Source organism: Ambystoma mexicanum, chromosome 1q, assembly GCF_040938575.1.
Source record: "Ambystoma mexicanum isolate Mex_15411 chromosome 1q, UKY_AmexF1_1, whole genome shotgun sequence".
Classification (NCBI taxonomy): Eukaryota; Metazoa; Chordata; class Amphibia; order Caudata; family Ambystomatidae; genus Ambystoma; species Ambystoma mexicanum.
This window is the reverse complement of record NC_090922.1, coordinates 1,304,701,503-1,304,726,041: the sequence shown is the minus strand read 5'-3', so window position 1 is coordinate 1,304,726,041 and position 24,539 is coordinate 1,304,701,503. Positions and strand designations below refer to the sequence as shown.

Sequence of the window (24,539 nt, the reverse complement as noted above, 5' to 3'; positions counted from 1 at the left end):
TTTATCATGAAAAGGGACTTTGAGAGACACCAGTGAGTGCAGATGGAATGGAGCTCTAATCCACTGTCTCCCTTGCCCACCAAGGAACAACCCTTAAAATGGGCAAAAACCTCTAACAAAATGAAGCAAAATTAAAACTGCAGCACTATAAGGATGTCCAGAAGCAGCATTCCAAAAATTGCTGGCTTCCATGGCCAGATTGCGCGAAGACTGCATCTGGAAAATCACGGCCCAAACTGTGACGGATGTTGCAGTGACGTGGTCGACGACGAAGGTGCAGAGTTGCAGGACACACATGTCTGCATTCCACGATTGCTGCCGGCCCCACCAGAAGTGTGCACAGGCGGATTCTCAATTAGCAGGACATGGAGCCCCCCACAAAACTGACAGCCATGGCACACAGAAAATGCTGATGTGCAGTGCCACCAGAAAACCCACCCGGGGTCGGCCCAGTAGGTATCCGCCCCCCCGATCAGTGGTGGGCCTGACGGCTGAGAGTGGAGGTGCGCCTCCCAGATAAGGTCAGTGTTCCGCCTCCCCAAGTACAACCAGCATCACAAAGCTGATATCTTGCAGGACACTAACACGTAACGGGTAACACACAATAGATACAATGTCTGTTGGTGCTTAGGGGTTGAGAATTTAGCAACACAGCGGGCCGATCACAAGGCATAATCACAGGGTGAAATACAGTGCACCAAGCCTGCAACGCAACCATGCCGATTGCCTTCAGAGTCATGAGAATGTTACACAGAACTACATTGAAGCACATGATTAAGAACAAAGCGAGTGCCCTGAACGGAATAGGGGAGGACCCAGAGGAGTGACTAGCAGCGATTAGAAACCTGCGTAAGGAACTTGGGGACATTTGGAAGGGGAAAGCAATCACACAGCTACGTTATGTCAAAACAAACCTACTACGAGAAAGGAGACAAATCATTCTAGCAGCCTGCCTTTGGCGGACTAAGAGCGGAAAGGTCAGTTTCTAAAATCTGAAATGAGAAGGGCACAGTTTTCAACAAAGCCGCGTAAATTGCGCAAAGCTTTAGTGATCATTATGCCAGGCTCTATACAGCAGAAAGCAAGATTACCTCAAAAGGCTCTCCCTACCGGCAGTTCAGTAGCTAGAACAACAGTAGAGGCCGCCATAAACGGCAAAGAAATTCTCAAGGGTATATCCTAATTAAAAGCGGGTTCGGCTCCAGGGCAGGATGGGTAAACTCCAGCTTTTTATAAAAGACATAGCCCCTACTGGCCCCTTTCATAACCATACTTTACAACAGCATACTAGACGGCGGACGGGTCCTAGACTCATAAACACAAGCATGGATTATACTCCTCCTAAAGGGACAAGCTGAACTGTGGATCATACAGAACTATAGCATTGATAAATGTTGGTGCTAAGATATACGCCACTGTGTTGACCGAAAGACTGAACCTGGTAATCTCATAACTAATACACAACGACCAAGTGAGCTTCATCAGAAGCAGACAGGGGGCGGACAACATCCGTAAAACACTAAACCTCATTGCAGGGATCAATGATAGATCAATCGACCCTGTCTTAATATCAGTTAATGCTGAAAAAGCTTTCGACCGGGTCGAATGGCAGTTCATGGAAATCGTGTTGAGGAAAATAGGACTGGGCCCTATATGGCTTACAGGAGCCTTGGCACTATATCAAAACACTAGAGTGAAGATCATAGTTAACAGAGTGGCCTCACAGGAGTTCCGACTAACTTGAGGGACACGCAAGGGATGCCCTTTTCCCCCATACATTTTTGCCCTTACATTGAAACCATAAGCCACATCCATACAAATACAGGGAACAAAAACAGCGCCTGAAAATAGGGGATATCTAATGTAAATTAGCCCTATACACAGATGATATTCTGGTGTATATATCACACCATGACACATCAATTCCAGCCCTCGTCATGACCATCACCGCATATGGGAAGCTATCCAGATTCAAAGTTATCATGACAAAAACAGTAGCGTTACCATTGACAAAGAACCCCTACCCAAGAGTCGGGATCATATCGAATAATGGGCTACAGATCCAAACAGACACTATTACCTTGGGGTTAATATGACAATGTACTTCCATAACATGCGTGGTAGTAATTACCCGGACTTATGGGACAGAATAAAAACAGACCTCCAGAACTGGGCAAAAATCACACTATCATGGGCAGCTCACCTCACCACAATACAATGTAAGGTTTTACCTTGACTAGCATATCATTTTCAGGCACTACCCTTGATTGTGCTAACTTCCTTTCAGAAAAAACTCAAAAGTACACTTCTGACCTTCCTATGCACAGTAAAGAGACCATGTATTGCTTACAAGACACTGATCTTAACTAACGATATGGGCTGGGCCGGATAACCAGATTTTTACAAACACTATAGAGCCGCCCAACTCGGTGTCCTGGTAGAACACCTAAGGGAAAATAAAGAGAAACAATGGGTCTCAATGGAGAATCACCCTTTCACACCAGTCACCATGGGGGAATGGCTCTGGGTTCCTTATAGAAGCTTACTGAACAAAATACAGTCACGCCCAGTGCTATGGGTACTTCGGCATCTGGTTAGGAGATCTAGAGAAACAGGGGGAATCACATCATGCCTATCACCCCTCAGTTGCATATGGGCTCCCCCGATTAGAGACAAGATAATAGACCCTGCGAGATTCAAACCATACTCTAAAGCGGGTTTGGTTAGAGCAGGTCAAGCTTGGAAAGGAGGACACTTCCTACATAAATCCAAACTAGAAACCAGCCTTGGGATACCCGCCATACCGCCCCTGCTTTATCTCCAGCAGAAAGTGGTACTGACCACTGTTGGACAAATGACCTGCAACACCCCCTGACACAATTAAAAAAAAATCTTAACACATATGGTGACACAAAGGGCTTAATATCAGCAATATATTACACCCTCCTAACCAGGGGTCTCATTGGAACCCCTAACACCCAAAAACAGTGGGCTAACAATCTGCAACTCGATAACGACACAGAATTCTGGCCAGTAGTCTTTAAAGCACCATGGCCCTCTTCCACAGCAATGAGTATAAGATGCACAACCGTATTCTATTATTCAGATGGCAGTTGACCCCCTACAGACTATCAAAGATGTATCCCAATGTCAGCCCAGTGTGTTGGAGAAATTGTGGCATGACAAGCACATACTGGTACATGTGGTAGGTGTGTCCCCTTGTACAACATTAACGGAGAAAGGTACTAGCTTGGATCAAGGGAATAGATAGAATAAATAGATAACTATCACCACTCCTAGTGTTAGTCAGCATTGAGCAACAAGATGACACCAACGTACTGCTATCACACATGCCAAGAAACCTATTTTTGGCAGCCAGAGGTCATGTTACTCTGTTTTGGAAGAGAAGCTACCTTCCAACACATTGCCAAAGGTTAGCAAAATCGTATGACATATATGAAATGGAAAGCCTAACTGCGATACTGAAGGAATCACACGCACCCCTTGATATGGAATGGTTGCCATTGCTGGAACACTATATATCGCACATGGGGGGATAAGACACCACCAACTACTCCCAGATAAACCAAATGGCCAAAAAGAACAGACACACCCGATACTTACCTGATTACCCCAAAGACCTGAACACCGTAATTCCCCACACATCACACCACACCTGCTCGAGACTGCTCGAGACTGGCAACTTGATCTCCATCAACCCGATGAGGGGGGGAGGGAAGGAAGGAGGAGGATGATCTATTGTAAGTTGTTTGCCATTGTTTAATTGCTTCTGGATGATGTACTTAAAAAAGTGAAGTTATTTGCTGCAACGCATTCTGAAACTCTTGTAGCACCAAGCATATTTTCCTTGATATGCATCATGCCCTCTGTAAACCTTAATCTATATATATATTTGTGAAAGTATGTTTGTATGTTCGGGGTTGGCTCCATCCCCATAACAGTTAGTGGGCTGAAATTGTGGCCCAGGGTCGGCATATCAGTCTGGGGTGTACTGGCGATAGTGAAATTTGACCAACCCACCCATTCGCCCTGCACAGAGGTGAGTCTGGCCCTTTGCTATCAGTATAGGCAATTTTGTGAGATTGACGATTTTACGATTGTTGGCTCCAGCCCCACAACAGTTGGTGGGCTGACATGTTGACCTGAGGTGGGCATACCAGTCTGGGGTGTACTGGCGATACTGAAATCTGATCAACCCCACCCATTCGGCCTGCACAGGGTGGGGGCCGACCCTGTGCTATCAATATAGGTGATTTCGGGAGATTGATGATTTTAGGACACAAGGTCAGCATACCAGTCTGGGGTGTACTGGCGATAGTGAAATTTGATAGTGAAATGTGACCAACCCCACCCATTGCCCTGCACAGCGGTGGAGCGGGGTCCAGCCCTGTGCTATCAGAATAGGCGATTCCAGAGGATTTCCGATTTTGCGATTTCCCACCCCCAAAAAAAGGTTAAGACAGCAAAAGTAAAAATGCGGGTTTGTGGCTTTGCGTATGATCCCTATACAATTCCACGCTGTTTCACCAATATGCACCACATTTTGCACAGTCACCTGTTGGTACCCTCCCGACTGGCTACATGACATTTGGACACCCCACCCCTTTCCCCAGATTTCAGCAAAAGTCAATATTTGTTTGTGGGTTTGTGGCTTGGCAAAGCTTTGTTCCTTATACAATTCCACTCCGTGTGATCAATCTGTGCCACATTTTGCAGAGTTACCTGTACCTATGAGGGAATGAAAGCCTGGGCAACGCTGGGTATATCAGCTAGTAAAAACATATTTTTTATTTTTAAAAAGGACTTTGAAATCAAAGACACATACCAACTGTACAGACAGGAATACCTTGCTGCATTGGTTTAGTGACCGAAACTCCTAATAAAAACAAAGAAATTCAGATTAGAAGGTGCCCGGCATGGAGTGTTCAAGTAGCTATGAGCGAAAGAGAGCATGAAGAACTCCCTTTTTGCACATGAGTTGGAGGGAGATAGGACAAGGCAGAGTTCCTGTGCTGGAGCCGGTAGGAGGAGCATAAACATCTAGTGACTGCCGAGCTCCTCATGGAGTATTCAGGGCCTGTCCCTGCTACAGAGGGCACCCCTTCATATTTTTTTCCGACCCCAAAGCATGGTCTTCATTGGTGGACTGGCACACAGGGAACTATGGACATTTGCCGCAGGCATCTGCACCCTGGGCCTCTTTTGTGCAGGTACCTTAGTGTTCTGCTCCTCTTGCCCTCCACCCATGCACCCTATCCCCTTCCTCCCTCTCTCCTTAGCCGCAACATACCTTTGAAGTTAAGAAATGCGTTATAAAGCTTATTTTAAATCCCTATATAGGGAGGCATGTGCTTTAAAATTCAATATTTGGTCCAATTATTTCCACATTTTGTTGTGGGAGAACAACCCAAACCCTTAGAGAGGTTGGTCCTGCTTGCGTATGATATGGGGCCACTTTGAAAAAAACCTGTTTGTTTTCCAGTCCACTCCTGATGGTCTAAGCCACTAAGGAGAACCTCTTGTGAGAGAGACAGATGGGGGTTAACTTCTTTCGACCCTCTGCAGTGAATTTAGGGATGTTGGGACAGGCAACATAACTTTGAGAATGTATTTGCTCTGTATTTCCCAGACCTGTCTGCTACAGTTCTTCCAAAATGGATCTGGAGGAGAATGTGTCTCCTGTTCATTTAGATCTGAAACAAGAGACCCTGATATGATGGGGACCCTAACATCCTGAAACCTATACTTGAGGTCAGTCTCCTCGGAACCTAAAGCGGCTCCCATGCTCTGGTGTGCCTGTCCTAAATAAAATTGCCAGTTTAGCATAATTCCTCCTTCCATGATCTGTATGACAACTGGCAGTTTTCCTTTCTAGCAGTTAAAGATTCCTCAGATCAGGACAGGTAGATGTCCTGCAAACTGCCCGATATTATCCCCCAAATCTCCCACAAAGTTTCCCAGCCATCGGATAAACTATCTTCTAGCTGTCTGAGCAGATGAGAGTATATACCTCATACAGAGGTAAAGAGCGTAATGAGTATCGACTAAAACTGTCAAAGGGACACGCTAAGGAATGGTTTCACATAAAGATGCTCCTGGGTGTAATGTTGAATAAATACGATGACAATGATTTAAGATAAATAAGAAGACATATAATATAGTTTGGACTGTAGTTCTTGCATTCTGGTAAGTAGCAGACAGAAAATGTGAGACACAAAGCTAGCCAAGCGGTCACGATATATATAGAGATGTGCTGCACAACATCTACCATCCGCCCCAAATGGATAAGTGGAGACACTGTCACCGTAATTATTATGCCAGGTACTGGGGTAGGGGGACGGAAGGGCATATACATAGAGTCTGGGGGCTATTAACCCTGCAGCCCGTCTGCAGAAGCATCTATACACACAGCTGCAATTGGATTTCATACTTTACCAAGAAACAAAAACTACTTACTGCACAAAGTGTCTTCTTCATCTTCGCCATTTAAACAGTTCTTCATTCCATTGCAGACCTCCGAAGCTGGGATGCAGTTTACTCTGTCATCACATAGGAAGCCTGTAAGGTTAGCTGACGTCATGCAGTACCGATTTACTAAAAAGAAAGAAGAAAGGACATCATCTAACATATCGATTACAAAGTCAATATTCTCTTACAAGCTTCAGCCATACTTCAGCTGCTTTATAGTCATGTCCTAGTTCAAAAAGAATGTATTCTGAACCTGAGCGGGATAGTGATGCAAATGTTTTATTTGTGTGCTTGGTGATTTGTTTGTGGGACAAATACAAGGGGTTTTCAAAACTCACTTGAGCCATGCTTAGTGTAATTAATTGGAAAGGTATCACAGTCAAAACCTAACATCCAATTGTGAGCTGGCTCAATATGAGATGGATAGAGATGATTGCAAAACCATTTTTAGGTCTAAAAGTCGAAGAAAATAAATGAACTAAGCATAAGGGTTATGTGTACTGACCTTTTGCAGGATTTGATACATTTAAGCTAATACTTTGAACAAGGAAAGGGTTAAGTAGGGAAAATAGGGAGTTATGGAGTGGGAACTATTGGAGAAGGGAGACAATTTAAAAACAATGACTTTGAAAATAACAACTTTGGAGTAAGTTGACTACTCCAAAGTTGTCGATTTGTCTTTTGGGCAAAAGATGCAAGACTGTGCCTCTCCTTTGATCCTTTGTGAGGTCTGTAACACCTCTCTGCAGTAGGATAGCCTCACAGCAGGCTTCCACCATCTTTTTTTTCTCTCTGTACCTCCTCTTCCTTCCTGTTTCCTCCACTTCGTTCAGCACAAAGCACTTTGAGTATGATGCAAGAAAGAAAGCGAAGACCACTTGTCACAAGAACAGTGATTGGACTTCTTAAACCACGTTTGACTTTGTATAATCACCTATGGACTTTTACCTTTAAAAAGGGACAAAGGGGGGCGTGGCCTGGAGCACCGGGGATGAGGCAGCTCCTTTAATGGCCTCCATTTGAAGCCCGCTATTCTGCCTATAATGACCCTGTTTCCAGGCAGTAAATTCGAATAAAAGGTGATTCTAAGAGCCCCAACATATGATGCTTGGATGGTGGCGATTTAAGGCTCCGGCTCGCTTCTGATTCCAGGATTGCAGCGGATTCCTAGCTCACTCCCCCGCCCCCACTCCAGCATGTCTAAAATGGCAGACATGCGTCGCAAGACGAAGAGAGAGAGGACTCGGCTCACAGCCCAGCCGTCTCGGTCTGGAGGAGGCCCGGGGGGGTACCCCCACTTCTCAACTGTGAATTGCCCTTTCGGCTGCTGCCGCGGATACATTGAGCCAGAACCGAATTGGCACTTGCCTCTGAGGAGAGTGCGTTGTGGCCCCGACCCCCGGGTGCAGTCTTTGACATAGAAAGACCTGCTGCTTGCCGGGGGGGGGGGGGCCGAGCCGACCAACACAACCTGCGTCCTCCGAGCGCCCTCTCCGGTCCTCCATCTTCGGTGAGTGCTCCCATGGGGGGGTCCTGGCTCTCCTGCTGGGGCTGTGGACTGTGGATCTGGGGCCCAGCACAGCATGAGGGCGGGCTGGAGCCTCTTTTAGTGCCACATGAGGAGCAGACAGCTTGTAGAGTGCTTACCCCGTGGCCCGTGTGGATCGTGGACTGAATCCTCCGCAACCGAGATCTTACAGGAGGCAGTATCCGCCCATGCAACGAGGAGCACGTCACAGCCTCGGCCCCTGAGTGAAAACTACGCTGGAGCCAATGCTTGTTACAGCGAGGGGAACCAAACCCATCATCGCGCTCTGTTTCTTCTGGCAGTGCTCCCGAGCCTATCATGCTTTCTGTTAGCTGTGGCGGCCCTACTGTGGGGACCGCGGTGGACCTGGAACCCACCGATGCACGGAGGCGAGGAGATAAACTTCACATGTCTGTGCAGGTGCACCTGAGGTAAAGAATAGCCCCTGCAAAACCCTCCTGGCGCCTTGCAACTCAGAGCCACCACTTTGGGGACCATGTCCATTGCTCTTCTTCTCTGACCCTAACACCCCAATGAGCAACTACATCCTAGGGCGCCCCTGCCCACCATTACTCTGCCCATATGCTGGGTCGTCTGCTGGGGTAGCCCTGCAGTGTGGCCCACAGAGCCCAACATAACGCCAGCGGGGTTCCCTCACTGATCTCTGCTGGACTACCTCCACCTTTGAACTCCCGGGCTTTCTAACTTCTCAGCACTTGGCAAAAGCCCAGAGCTTCTGAGACCCTCTGCTTCACTTGGCCTGCAACACCTTAATGATTAGCCCACGCTTTTTCATTATAACTGCTACATTTAATGAACGGCCACTTCAACGTTCCTGAGCCAAGCACAGTGGCCTGTGCGGAGCGCTACTTCAGGTCCTGAGCGAGGGGGACCCACCAGGTACAGGGGGCCTGAATTAACAGCAAGACATTATCCACCCCGTCACCCTTGGAGGCTAGCAGACACAGTAACTTTCTCTACCCCAGACAAAGACCCGACGTGGCTGGGGTGCTAGCACCCATCTTCACTCAGTTGTGGACCTGTCCTGGGAGGCCTGCCTCGTAAGACTCTGGAGAGTTGCCAAGCCCCTTCCTCAAAATGGCTTTCACTCCCCCTCAACTGCCCCTCAACTGCTAATCTCTGGGAGGACTCTGCAGTATTCCCTGGGTCCTGACAGAGATGTCTATACACACTTAAATCCTTGAAGAGTGCGGACATTGCCACCTTGCTGCTCCCATCCGACAAGGGGAAAAAGACAGAACCGCTGAATTCCCCGCCACAAGCTTCCTTGGATAGCGAGAGTCAACTTGCTACTAGGGGAGACATCCAGGCTTTTATGCAGGACATTAAAGCTGAATTTCAGTCTGGCATGATGGAGCTCACCACTAAAGTGGAACAAACAGAGCAGAGGGTCGTAGAGGTGGAACAAAAAGTAGGAGAAGTGGAAGACCTGACCCAAGAACATGCGGCCACGCTCCTGGAAATACAGCGCACGATGCAAGCCCTACTTGACAAAAAAGGACATCCTAGAACACAAGCAGGAAGATTTGGAGAACAGAGCTCAGCGGAATACCCTCTGAATTCGGGTGTCCCCTCTACAGTCCCGGACCAGAAGCTGGCAGAATATGTGGGTGACCTCTTTCAATCTCTTTCCAACTCATATTGGACCGGACCCACAGACTCCGACCCCGGCGAGGGCTGGACTCTGACTCCCCCCCCTGTTGTCATCACCCGGGTCCATTTTTACACGAGCAAGGAAGCCTTCATGGAGATCTTTCAGGGCTCCCCTCTTCAAATCTACCAAGATCTAGCTATGGCGACTATCCAGAAGAGGAGATCCCTGAGGCCCTTGACACTATTTCTTTGGGACCAACATGTTAGATACCGTTGGCTGTTCCCCACCGCTCTCCAGTTCGCTTACAAGGGGGTCCCCCGAACGATTAGCCACCTGGAAGATGCTGACTCGATCTTGTGTCCCATCTCACCTGAGAAGAAAAATGGAACCACCCTTGACTTGCCAATGAGTGGCTCTGAAGAACTCCCCCCGAAACCGAAGCGTTGGACCTGGACGAAAGTCCAGAAGGAGAAGAATGGACGATGACCTTTTGGGGAGCCACTGAGCCATAACTTGAGTAACAACTAAGGCCTGGGTCACCACCCTCTATACAACAAGCCTTCATTTGGTGAACCCTGGAATAACAACATGCGTGGGGACATGGAAGAATCACTCATCGGCAGCGGGCTTCGCATGGCACATGCCCGACTCTGAGGTGAATGTCACCTAGAAGCCCTTGGAGTACATCACAAACTGTGTTAGCCCTATTGGCTAAGGGAAAGGCTGACCGGAAAAACTTGGCTTCCCACAAGGTTGATGTTACTGCTTCACGTTTGAAGCTTCAGTTAAATTCCTGGTTGCACTGTGACAACAGGATGATGGAAGTCCTTGATGGCGACTGAAGACCCCGTAGCCACGTCCCCACAACTGGCCCTGGGAACGCCCCCACCATGCCAGAAGTTAAACTTCAACTCTCTGAATACTAAAGGCCTCAACTCCCCCTCTAAATGGAAGTCCACACTGAAGTGGCTTCAAGATATGGAAGGCTTGGTGGTCTTTTTGCAAGAAACTCACATGCAGCCCTCGGATTCTACCCGCCTTCATGACAGAAATTTCCTGCTCCAAAACCTGGCATCTAATGGAATGAAAAAATGGGGTACGGCCATCCTCTTTGCCAGGGCTACCCGACCCAAAATATTAGAAACCCTGCGGTGCCCGGAGGTATGTTATGTGGCGGTCAAGGGCCTTATATATGGACAGCTGCATTCTCTGGTAGCGGTATATGCTCCTAATGAGGGACAAGAGGCATTTTATGAGGCATTGGGAAAGACCCTCTTCCCTTTTGGGGCAGGCCACATCATCATAGGAGGGGACTTAAATGGGGTCCCAGATCCCATCTGGGATAGATCACACCCGCGGCCCCCAAAGACTTTAAGCTTGCTATAAGCTGATTCCAATTGCTTCGCACCGTGGGGGTGGTGGATTCATGGAGTGTGCTTCACCCTGGCAAAAAAGATTTCTCCTTCTTCTCGCATGCACATCGAACCTTCTCCCGCATTGATCTCATACTGACTTCCCCTCAAATCCTGGCCTTTGTCAACGATGTGAGCATAGAATCAAAGGTGTTTTCTAATCATGCCCCGATCATGTTGACCTTCTGTTCTCATGACCCTGATCCGCCCCCTTGACGCTGATGCAACCTATGCGACCTTGTCTTGAACAACATGCCACTGAGGGACTCCATAGCCTCGGTGATCAAAAACTATTTTTGGGAAAACCCAACGGAAGATACTTCCCCGGCTATTACATGGGACGCCATGAAGGCAGTGGTGCGGAGAGAACTAATCGCACATGGGGCGGAGTTTCATAAACGTAAACAGATCCGCAGTAATCTTGAGGGAGTAGTTCAAATAGCTGAGGCCCACCATAAGCAGAAAGGCTGGTCCCCGAAAACCCAACAAGCCCTGCAGCTGGCCAGGAGGAAGTTAGAGGCCCATCATGCGGAGGAGATGGCACACTTACTGGCGAAATCCAAGCAAGTTTATTATGCCAGGATTATGCCAGGAACAATAAAGCGAACAAACTCCTAGCGGAGAAACTGGCGAAAGCACAGACAAGAAACATGACAGTGGGCCCCCGCAACCCCCAGGGCAAGACCCAAATCCGCTGAACAAGACAAACTACGAATAGCAGCGACACATCTCACAGACACCATGTCAGCAACGCACCGGGACACAGCGGAACAACGGCGATACTTGCAGGGTGCCATCCTCCCAAGTCTTGAACAGCCAAATAGGGAGAAACTAGATGCCCGATCACAGGTGAGGAGGTGGAGGCCGCCATTTAGTCCCTGAAACCGAGAGCACCGGGCCCAGATGGTTTCACCACAAGATTTTATAAAGTATTCCGCCCGCAACTGGTGGCCCCGCTAACAGCCCTCTTAAACTCATTTGGTGTGTCGGGATCCATCACCACAACCATGCAAGAATCCATAACGGTGATCCTGCTCAAACCCGGTAAAGATACTAAAGAAAATAGCTCATATAGGTCCATCTCCCTATTGAACATTGATGCAAACATTTATTCAAAAATCCTGGCGAATCGCCTAGCGAGGGTTCTGCCCAATCTGATAGATCCAGGCCAAACTGGCTTTGTCTACTGGGGACAATATCCAGAGGACTCTAAATATGGTGGACATCGTCTCCCAAGATTCTCATAAACTGGCAGTGCTGGCCTTGGATGCCTCCACGGCCTTTGATAAGGTGGACTGGTCCTTCTTACAGCTCACCTTGGAGGCCTTTTGTTTTGGTCCATATTTTTTCGCAAATTGGTCTTAGCAAATTATCAGGCCCCCTAAAACCCTCCTCCGGGTCAACCACAACCTATCGGATCCGATTTCCCTAACCTGTGGAACCAGGCAGGGATGCCCCCTGTCCCCACTTCTCTTTGCCCTGGTAATGGAGCCCCTGGCCCAGAGGGTTCAGATGGTCCTAGGCATTAGGGGCCTTACCGTTGGCACCTTCCAGCATAGGATTTCCCTTTATGCGGACATTCGTCCCTCCCTATCCGCAGCCCTTAAAGAGCTCTGTAGATTCGGGAGGGTGGCAGGCTTCGCTATTAATTTTGGGAAATCAGCGGCTCTGGGGATAGGCCTGAATCCAGGGGAGCAGGCAACCTTAGAACCTTTATGCCCGATCCAATGGAGTGGGAAATCCATTCCCTACCTGGAAGTCCAAATCCCATCTTGGCCCAGTGACATGTATTTATCAAACTTCCCCCCACTTTTTAAAGAATTAGAATCAGATCTCGAACGTTGGACATCACAGGAGATCTCGCTTATCAGGCGGATCACTGCTTGCAAGATGAACCTCCTCCTGTGGTTTCTTTATGCCTGCGCATCCCTTCTCACTTCGATCCCACTACCCTCTCTTTTATGTGTGCAGAGGCAAATGCTTGCCTTTATTTTGATGGGTAGGAAAGCAAGGATCTCCCAGAAGACCATGACAGGCAGCTCTAGACTTGGGGGCTTAGGGGTCCCTGAAATATCAAGTGGCAGCACAACTATCCCATGTTCAGGCGTGGGCTATAATCTCTGGGCATCGAAAATGGGTAGAGCTGGAGCAATCACGCCTCATGCTCCCCCTTAAATTTCTTCCACACATCCACCTTTATTGCGGCAGACCTGGAGGGATCTTATCTTCCACTAAACACTCCCTTAAAACGTGGTATTGGGCGCTGAAATACAAAGGCATTCCCCGTGGCTTGGTTACCCCCCTCCAATTTTCCACAATCCAGCCTTTTTTCCGGGCTTTCAACCGCTGAACCTCAAAAACTGGTCTATTGGGGGGCTGGAAACCCTGGGACAGCTATTTGAGGGGGGCCAGCCTTGCTCCTTTGAACAATGTAAAGCAGCCTTTCAATTGACCGAGGCAGACTGGTTATCCTATGCGCAGCTCTGACACTGGTGCTCTCATCCCCAGACTCGACAGGCGGCCACCCGGGCCTCTGCCCCCCTTGAACTCACCCTTCTGGATTTGCCACAGCGGGGTAACATCTCCACACTCTACACCTTGTTGAAAGAGGACAAACCTACCACGACAGCCCCCTATATGGCACATTGGGAGGCAGATCTGGGCCACCCCTTGGAGGACCAAACGTGGGTGGACATATGGCCTAGGATTCACGGCACTTCCTTTTACATCACTAATCAGGAATGTGCCTACAAATTGCTTCTGCGATGGTACTACCCCCGGCCTGCCTTCCTCGCTTTAATCGAGCCCTAGACCCCCAGTTCTGGCATAATTGTGGAAGGCGAGGCTCATACTTTCACATGTGGTAGTCATGCCCTACCGTGCAATCCTTCTGGACCCAATGCATCCCTGTAATTGAAGACATTACCCACGTGGTACTCCTGAGGGTCCAGGAAACCATTCTGCTCGGGGCCCCGGCACAAAGTGCCTATTCAAGATCAGGGAAGACAGCTAAGCTACTCACGCAGCTTTTACTGGCGGGGGAAAATCACAATTGCACGCACCTGGAAGACAACCGAGGCCTCATCATAAGTCCTCTGGTGGATTAAGCTTTGGGACATTTTGGTCGCAGAGCAAGTCACGGCGGCCAAGGCAGGCCTTTTAAACCGCTTTGCAGACTCTAGGGCCCCAGTTCCAGACTATGATCGGGACTTCCCAGCATTGACGCATAAACCCCGGTCTGCGCAATGGGCCCTGGGAGCAAACGCGGCACCAACAACAGACTAATCCGCCCGACCAGGCCTGAGGGGAACTTGAACGGGAGGAAGGTGGGGGGAGGGAGGGAGCTTGTTTATTGGGGTGTCTGGCAACACCCGCTTGATCATGCTGAATTGGACTCTAAGATCATCCTCCGTCTGACATATGCTTGTAATGTTTTACCTTGAAAACGGTTTAAAATAAACATGTTAAAAAAATGGGGGGTCAACGACTTCATATTTGATTAATCACTGGACTTGAATACTTCAAGAAGAATTTGTTGGGACCCACATTACCACAAAAGGCAAAGGAGGTATATCTCTTGACTGTGCATGTTTGGGATTACTCATGTATTGTAGTAATGTGAGGGCTGAGTAGGTGGTTTAGCCACTACTCATCCTTGTACTCCTGCTGGCAGAATTAATTTAGTCACAATTAAGTGACTAGAGGGGCAGCATAAAGGGAGAAAAGAGAGAGATGATACTAGCTTCGATCAGACCTTTAACTCAGACCCCGGGCCGATAACACCCGATCCAGCCTGCCGGATCAGGTCTTAACGCTATAATATGATCTTATTACTACCTATCAAAGTGGCACAGTGAACAAGCAATCCTGACCTGGAGTTCTCGCTGGAATTGCGAAAGTAGTGGCACAAGCAATAGCAACAGCAATGATTGCTAACACCACCAGAGCCACGGCAGAGATGCACAGGCACCGTCGAGAGCAGCATCCAAGGGTGCTGCAGCTCTTGCAGCAATCCGCTAGAGGAAACAGAAAAGGGACAACACATTAACACGTTCATATGTGAAAGATTCATGGTGTCTGCTTTCCTAGTTAAGGAACATTTGGAAAAGGTATTAAGCCAATATTCAATGCACCCTTTGAATATACATTTAGTTATGACAACTGGTAACATACATTAAAATGATCCTCTTTCGGACAGATCCCACATGACATTGTAGCATTTACTTTACATTTTTGCTGCAAAAAAGGAAATATTGCTGCAAAAAATGTAAATTATTTCTTCCGATTAATTAAAATCACATCCCAGTCGCTTTAAAACAAAGCCTCATTTCCTGTCACAGAGTTGGAAAATCATAATTTTTGGCACGGTCTGATTATCGATCAACTTAAAGTAAACTGTTAAAAAGAATTCAATCAATCAGCTGATTTTCAAAGATCCTGTACGGAAGCACTGAAAAAAAAACAGGTAAAGCATATCTAACCGAATGTGCACCAACGTGAAAATACTGAATGAACTCCAAAACCTTGTTTGTATATCATGAATTAGAATATCGACGCACAGGTTATATTTCTCACAAACCTACATACACAAGAATTATTCCCTCCCAAACTAAATTATCACATTTCACTATTGTTGATCTGTAAAAATTCACTAGCCTATATTATTTTCCTTCATGAAACCACTTTATTAGAAAAATTCACAATCGTATTGACAGGTAAGCCAAATAAATGTAGGCACTCCCGACCCCCGCCCAAGCGCAAATGGACCTCAGTTGACCAAGCTGATCTGTACAGTATGATAGGATATGATATGGCATTTATAACGCACCTATACAAGTGTTTCTAGGCGCTTCATTCAGATCGCACAAGTGCAGGGAAGAGTAAGAGGAGAGGAGACGTGCCGTGGAGAAGTGCAGGTAAAAAAGTGCAGCCAACGGGTGGCACAGTGCAGGTACTAGAACGTGCAGCCAGCGGGTGGCTTGTAAGTGCAAAGAAAGGGGACAGTAGTGTTACAGATACAGACCAGAAGTGCTGGGGGAGCCAAGAGGCAGTGCGGGATGCAACTGGAAAGGCATGGACCTGGTCCCAATTTCAGAGGGTGGCCAGGTGATCAGTGCATGGATCAGACGGGTCATCAGTAGGGGAGAGGAAGAGAGAAGGCGGAAGCAAAGAGGAAGGTCTTGAGTTGCTTCCGGAACCGGAGGTGGTTCTGCTCAAGTTTCAGAGAGGCAGGGAGGCTGTTCCAGAGGGAGGCCCCAGCTGAAGAAAGAGATCTGCCACCAACTCTCTGCTTGGAAAAGCGACTGACCCTCAGAGAGTTGGAGATGGATGAGCAGAGAGCTCTAGAAGGAATATGTTTAGGAAGAGAGATTGCGGTATTGAGGCCCCAGAAGGCCTTGTGGAGAATGCAGGGGGTCTTGAACTTAATCCTCGCAGCCACTGGGAGCCAGTGCAGAGATGTCAGTGCTGGAGAGATACGATCCCTGGGCTTGAGGCCAAGGACAAGTCTTGCAGTCCTGGTCTGGATGAGTTGCAGAGGGCAGAGGGTAGAAGCAGGCAGATTTAGAAAGAGGCTGTTGCAGTAGTCCAGCCTTGAGAGAACCAGAGCTCTGGAGACAGTGAGCTTCTGGGGGAAAGAGAGGAAAGGAAGCATATTTTTGTGTGTAAATTTACAGTCACTGGTGGCTTTATTTCCCTTGGGCAATTCCATTTATTTGTTTAAATTCTTACTATGATCTGCACTTTTGGCACCTTTATTGGGACTATAGCAATACTTGGACGTAGTTTTAATGTCAGTTTGGTGCCTCTTGTGCGCTCACAGTAAATTCAGAAAAAAAACACTTTCGAACTTGGTTTCTAAATTCAGTTTAGGATTATTCTTCTTGTGTTCAAATTAATTGTATTATATTCGCACAATGTCTTATTCTTCCAAAAGCAAAAATGGTCCGTATTAATTTCATACATATTACACTTTCATCCCTCTCGACACGTGTTTCCCCATAGGTTCTGCTATGGTTCATCAGGAGAGAAGACTGTAGAAGAAAAATTGTAACAAAGGTTTTTTAAGGAGGAAAAACGTAAATTTAAGAGGTGGAAAATACTCAAAATTAGACATAGGCAAAATTATTTACATCTCGAAAAAACAAGAAGTAAATATGAGCCTGTAAATGGCCTCCGGGCATTCTCTTATCAGAGATTGTGCTTGTACAACTTTTAAGTAATGTTACAGATAAAAATCACAGGTAAAAGCGAAAAACAAAACATTGTATGGAAAATAATACAATTAATTTGAACACAAGAATAAACCTAAACTGAATTTAGAAACTAAGTTCGAAAGTGTTTTTTTTCTGAATCTACTCTGAGCGCACAAGAGGCACCAACCTGACATTAAAACAGAGGAAAGGAAGAATGCCTCTGAGGAGGTGCAGTTGGTAGTGTGACTTCTTAGAGATGTCAGAGATGTGAGGAGAAAAGGAGAGTGTTGTATTGAAGATGACCCTGATATGCTTAGCCTCAAAGGTGGAAACCAAGGGAGGCCGGCCAGAGAGTACCAGGAAAAGAGAGAGCAGGTGTGCCGATGAGGAGAATCTCAGTTTTACTGGCATTAAGGCAGAGATCGCTGGCGGCACACCACTCCTGGATAGCAGACAGAGATGAGAGAAGGAGAAGAGTGTCATCCGCATAGCACTGAAAGTTGGGGAAGAGAGCGGCAATGCGGTGGGCAAGAGGTGCCAGGTATTGGTTGAACAGCCAGGGAGGGGAGTTAGACCCCTGGGGAACACCACAGGTAGAGATAGAGATAGACGAGAGAAAGGACCCTAGTTGGACCTGAGAGGGTTGATCGGAGAGGAAAGAGGTCAGCCAGGCCAGGGCCTGATCAGTGATATACAGGTTATCACGGAGCCGGCTAAGCAGGATGGCATGGTTGACTGTGTCAAAGTCAGAAGCGGGATCGAGTAAGTTGAGGACAGAGAGGGTATTAGAATCGAGGTTGGAGAGCAGGTCTTAACGGATGTTCAGGAGAGCAGTTTCCATGCTTCCGGCTGCTTTGAAGCCAGACTGATGATCATGGAGACAACCACCAGATTCAGTATGAAGATTAAGCTGGGAGATGGCCAGTTTTTCCAGGAGTTTGCCCAGGAAAGAAGTGATGGAGATCGGGTGCTAGTTAGCCGGGCAGGAGGGGTCGGCTGAGGGTTTCTTGAGAAGAGAGTGCTTCAGGGGGCAAGGGAAGGCTCCAGTGGCAAAGGAGTGGTGGCATATGTCAGCCAGGGCAGGAGCAAGGGTGTCAATGTGGTCCATGAAGGTTTTGGAAAAACAGGGGAGAACCTGTTTTGACGAGACTTTCATAGATCAGACTTGTCAAGAAACATAATCCCGGAAGAAGAGAGGAAAGGCAGAGAAGGGGGAGGAGAGGTTTCCTCAGGGGGGCAAGAGCCGAGAGTAGAGGGAGGAGGGGGAGAGGACGCGAGAGGAAGGATAGGATGTCCTGAGTTTTACAGATGAAATGAGAAGCCAGGGCCATGCAGAGGGCCTGGAAGGGGACAGGAGAGGTAGAGACTGCAGCAGGATTGCCACAGTACAGCCATGTACCAGAGAAAGCAAAGTTTCAGTGCACCCTCTTTTACCAGTGTGCAGCGAGAGCTCTTGTGCACCCTGTCCAAACACGCTGGCAGGATTCCTCTGAAATGTCCATCCCTAGCTCCCGTTCCCAAGTAATCATGTGGAGGAGTTTCTCATCAGGGGGTACATGCTCTAACAAACAGTAACAAGAGGAAATGTTCTTTGTTTCCTGCCCATCCCCTATCAGGAGTTCTAATCCATTCGGAGACTAAGCATCAGCTGGCCGTACACCACCATAAGTAATCCAGTGACGGATTTGGGAGTAGCGAAACCACTCTGTTTCCTGTAGATTCAACTTTTCTTTACACTCGACAAATTAGACAGGGGCCCCATCCTTGAAACATTTACCAAATCTTAGTGTACCTAGCGTTTCTCAGTTCATAAAGGCCCTGTTGTTCAAACCTGCCATAAAGTCGCGGATCTGGAGAGCCGGGGAAAGAGGCCCCAGCCCAGAACTAATCCCATATTGGCTACAAGCCTTGTCCCAAATTGATGGGGTAACATCTGTTGTTACTAGGAGACTCGGTTTGGAGCACCTGGTCTTTTTTAAAAGGAACGGAAAGGTGAGAAAGCTGGATGGATGAACTACATTGTTCTTTCGACTTCCATTTCGGAGTTATCTCTTCGGAAGCCCAATTTAACATAGGTACCAGCTGACCAGCTCAGAAATACCTTTGTATGGATGGGACGTTAAATCCTCCCATCCCCCTGGACCTGAGAAGAAACCTTTGTGGAACCTAGGGGTGCTGCTTCTGTCTCCATATAAACTTCCCAATTTCCTTTTGAAGGTCTATGAGATCCCGCTCCGGAACATGGAGTGGAAGCAACTGAAAGACATAGAGAAATTTGGGGAGCAGTGCCATTTTAGTAGCATTGATCCATCCAAGGAGATCTCCTTTAAGTCCCATTGCTTTAACAGATGTTTAGCCTCTTCCATAATGGGGGAATATTAGCTACAATCAGGCGATTCATATCTAGACGTAATGCGAACACCCAGGTAAGAAATCTCCCGATGAGGCCAGTGGAACGGAATTGAGCTTTCAGGGAGTTTGATTTCAGGAGCTTCAGTGATATTTGATGCAATGATTTCTTGTGATTTATATAAACATGTGAAGTTGTGCTAAACTCTGCCAGTATCTCCATTAGTTTTGGCAAGGCCGACAGCGAGTCAGTGAGGAAGCATAGAATATCGTTAGCATATAATGCCACTTCATTGTTAATGCCACAGAACGCAAACCCTTTGATCTGGGGGTGCAGGCGAATCCTCTGAGCCAGAGACTCCATGGCTAAAGCAAACACCAGGGGGGACAAAAGGCATCCCTGCTGGGTGCCCTTCTCAAGATTAATGAGGGACGACCATTGACCATTTACCTTCAACCTTGTTGAGGGGATCTGGAAGTTTGCCATCACATACTTGGAGAAGTTTGGCCCAACCCCATAGGGTGACAACAGCACACCCAGAGAGTCCCAGGACATACTATCAAAAGCGCAATGCGTGTCCAATGATCAGATCGAGAGTTTGTCCTGAGCACCAGTAGCTAAGGCTATAAGATCAACCACCTTCTGGATGTTATTGTGTGCACCCGGGTTTCAGAAAAAAACGTCTGATCATTATTGATCAAATATGGAGTACATCGCTCAACCTGGTAGCAAGCACCTTGCTATATAACTTGGCATCAGTGTTCAGCAGAGCTATGGGGTGATAGGCTGTGAAATCTTCTGGTTCCTTAACTGGCTTTAGAAGGAGGGAAGTAGCTGACTCAGCCATCAAATCTGTCACCCTATTCAACATATTGGTGAGGTGGGGAACCAGGGTGTGGGCAAATACTTGATACAATTTATTTGAAAACCTGCCAGGGAATGTGGCCTTACCTACACGGAGTGCCCGGAATACTCCTGCTCTGTTATCCAAGCTTCCTGTATGTCTCTAAGGACAATATGGAGGCATGCAAGGGCTACAAGGTATTGAGTGTGCGCAAATTCACCCTGATGATTAGATGACACCCTGCAGAAATACTCTTCTGTGACTGACAATTTCCCTGCCTTTGTAATTATTCATTGCCCCTCTCTGTCCTTTAGCGCTCCAATACAGTTTCGGGATATGAGCTTCTACAGCTTGGCTGCTAAGAGTTTATTAGCCTTATTGCTCTTACAATAATTAATTAAAGTGTTTCATAAGGCAAATAGAATGGCCAGCTTTCTCTGCAAAATGAGCTCCCAGTGCCCGCTGTGCCACCCGGAGATCTCGCAACAATCGCCAGGATCCCATTTGAATGTGCTCTCTTTCTTTATCCTTGACCTCTCCCTCCAATTGAAAACAATGGGCCATTATAACCATCCTAAGGGGCGCTGTTTGTTCAATTAGGATTCCCCTTATCACTGCCTTCCCAGCGCCCCATACCACTCGGAAGCCTAGATCCCTTGTATCATTTTCCTGGAAATAGTTGGCATGGAATTTCTCTATGTGGCTCCTCATTGCTATGTCCGGAGGACAAAATCAATAATTCTCCAGCAGGGCTTGGTTGGTGGGGGTGTCGTAATCCCATGATCTATAGTTAATCTGACCAGGGCTTGATCCGAAAGGGCTTTGGGGGGGGGTATCTCTATCCCTGTCACTTCTGGGATGAGAGTACTAGCCATTAGAACCATACCTAGCCTTGAGAAACCCTAGTGAACTCCTGCTCCCAGGGGTAAAAAAAGCACCGGGCTTCAATGAGAGAATGGTCACGTAACAGAGTCACCCTAGCCTGAAAATTCTTCCCATTTTTAGTAGTGCCCCCTAATGACTTATCAACGGTTGGGTCTGCCACAAGATGAAAAAAGCCCCTTACTATTATCTCCCCCTCAGCATAACCGGCCAGAATCCCGGAAAAATTGCCCGATAAGATATCCTGCCTATTATTTGGAGCGTAGATCAAGGCCAACATAATTCTACACCCATTCAAGAAAGCAGAAAGCAAAATATATCTACCCTCACCGTCTCTCAATGCATCCACCACCCTGATCAGAGCATCCTTGCAGATCAGTATGGCGACTCCACGTTTCTTGTGGCCACTACTGGCAAAATAAGTTTTGGAGTAGAGTTTGTTATGGGGCCATGGTTCATCACCCGACAGGAGGTGAGTTTCTTGGAGGAAGACCACAGTGGCTTTGAGAGCGCACAGCCCATGCAATACATGCCACCGCTTAATACTTGAGTTTAGCCCCTGAGCATTCAGGGAAACAAACGTGAGGCCAGGGGTTGCCATTAGTGATCCATTCAAGTATGATTCGAGACACCGCTGTTGAACCAGTACCATGAACTGTAAGGGGAGCCCACAAACAATAAAATAAGTGAACTTGCTCATTTGTGAAACAACACAATAGAAAAAACCATGCCAATAAAAAAACACTAACCATTCTTATACAAATGTCAATGCAAGAACAAAATCTTGAAAAACATAACGTTTGGGTGGGGTTCCTCAGGACAGCCCCCCAAGAGAGTGACCCCCTCATTCCTTCAGCCTTAGTCGGGCACTCAAGGAACCCATAGCATGCCAACTGCCTGACCCAATAACTAACACCGCCCTCTGGCAACCTAATATCGACAGGCAAAGGGAGCAACGATGTGAAGGGCTGCTGGCTCAAGAGTTCAATGCCGATTGTGGTATTCAAACAAGATCTCAATTACCCACAGATGTCTCTCCAATGAAGCTCCCCCTATCTGCCACCGAAAACTTCAAAAGCAAAGTCATCTAGACCCACTAGAGTGACCTATGCTCATCGCCTCATCCAACCCAAATTCAAACGAGCAAAAGAAGTTTCCCTACTATTGCATCCAAATAATGGAACCTACTCCCTCCGGCCCTGCGAGCCGAGCAATCATACTGGACCTTCCGGAGATGACTAAAAACGTGGCTGTTTGCATAAACGGCCAGGTATACTTTGCCTAGTGTACTGTCCTGTTGTACATTTGTTAAGAGTAACTGGTCTTGTAACAGCGCCTTGATGCCATCGGGTTTGATGCGCTTCATAAATGTAAAAATAAATAAATAAGAGATTGCACAGGAACCCCCATTTATAGCGCACTTTGTGATTGAAGCCAGGCTGTCCCCACATTAAGTTTGCACCTATTTTCCAAAGTGTAAGACGAGAGGTCTTGAAGAAGCGTTATAGTAGCTTCCCGAAAGACATGGGCCTCATTACACGGATGGCGGTAAGGGTTTACCGGTACCGGTAAGGATACCAGTGCCGTTAAACCCTTACCGCCTTACTACGAGGTCCCTTTGTGGGACCCTACCTTAACGGCTGGTTTTACCAGCCGTTAAGGACGGGACCCGCAAAGGGACCTTGGAGGTAATTACGGTACCGCAATTTGCGATACCATAATTACCGCCTTCCCCATTCCCATTGAACCCTATGGGGGCAGAAATGGGAATGGGGAAGTGCCATGGTGAATGGGGAATTACCGCCCCCACACACCTTGGAATAGGGTGGTAATTCCGCCATTCACCATGGCGGACTCGGTAAAATACCGGCGGCAACCATGGCGCTAATAGCGCCATGGTTACCGCCGTCCGTGTAATGAGGCCCAATGGCCTCTTTTTTCCTCGTTGCCGCCATTATCGCCTCTTTCTGCTGAAAAAAGTGCACCCTAGTTAGTACATCAGGCAGATGGTGCTTGACGCTGCTGAAAAGATGAGTAGACCCGATGCTTTCTGTCCAGGGAAATCTCAGAATCGTCAGGAAGGCCCATGAGGGAATGGAATAAATCCCAGGCATAATCTCTGAGTTGCTGGTCTTGTATCAGCCGAGGGACGCCTCGGATTCTAACGTTGTTTCTCCGAGCCCTATTGTCTAGGTCCTCCTGTTTGACCCAGATCAATTAAATTTGCTCTTTGAGGCCAGCCACCCAATTCAGGAGTTCCGCCTTATCATGGGCATACTCACAGACCGTGGTTTCCATATCATGGACTCTGGATTCCAACACCAGCATGTGAGTGTTCTTTTCCACAAAGGACTTGGAGAGATTGTCACTGGCAGCTTTCATCTCTAGCGTGATGTCTTGCTTAATGTTGAAGAGATCCTGTTTAGTTATCACTGCATCCTCAGAAGGATGAACCTCCACCATCATTGCTTGAGAAGTCTTAGCCTTACTATCCTGCATTGCGAGCAAGGTCTTGATGTCTCCAGACTTAGATTTTGGTTGGGGCTAGGACATTCTAAGCCAAATCTAATCCCACCTGGAAAGCAGCCCTTCGGGGCCTGGCCTCAAGTTGCCGGATCTGGGGCCAGGTTATCCAGGTGGGCAAGTGTTTTTCCAAATGAGGAATAAACAGGAGCCCTACGCCGCACACTTGTGGAGATTTGGAGAACTCGACCACCTGAGATCAACCCCAGCGCAGGACTGCAAAAAGTTGAAAGTCAGAACAGCCCTCACAGCTCACACCACTTCTATGAATAGATGCACCCATTGCTCCAGTTAAGTCCTCACTGGTGAACCAGCTCGTACTCCCCGCTGATTACCCTTAATGCCAACCTGCAAAAGCTCACCGCATTCCTGAGGCTCCCAATGCTCTGGGGAGGCAGCTGAATGTGGGTCCAACCTCCAGAAGTGCTACAAGGAGGCCGGCTCCACCTGTTGCCGCCCGATTCCTTCAGCAGTGGGGGCAATGCATGGCCTCAGTCCACTGGGGCTGATGGCGTCCTTGAGTCTCCGGAGCACGCACAGTCCCGCCTGCACGGGGGCCCTCTGCTGTCAATTCGTCCGTGCTCAGAGGCTCCAACATTGCACCATGTCACTGGTGAGCTGGGGCACCAGAAAATGACAGCCACCAGCTGAGGACACATGCACCCGCTACGGTCTTCCCTGATTCAGCCCACACAGCGGGAC

The 24,539-nt window shown here is 47.8% G+C and overlaps 1 protein-coding gene across 2 annotated transcripts in view; it reads right to left on the bottom strand.

Moving 5' to 3' along the window:
• The window catches only part of LDLRAD1 (low density lipoprotein receptor class A domain containing 1), a 225,800-nt gene that overhangs the window by 117,747 nt on the left and 83,514 nt on the right, over positions 1 to 24,539 (bottom strand). The window contains exons 3-5 of one of the 2 annotated variants that reach the window (XM_069642158.1): positions 14,917 to 15,060; positions 6,478 to 6,615; positions 4,847 to 4,897 (exon numbers count right to left, since the gene is read on the bottom strand). In XM_069642158.1, coding sequence (XP_069498259.1) covers positions 4,847 to 4,897; positions 6,478 to 6,615; positions 14,917 to 15,060 — 333 coding nt within the window. The remainder of the gene's footprint in view (positions 1 to 4,846; positions 4,898 to 6,477; positions 6,616 to 14,916; positions 15,061 to 24,539) is intronic. The other variant, XM_069642157.1, reaches the window with a different exon arrangement.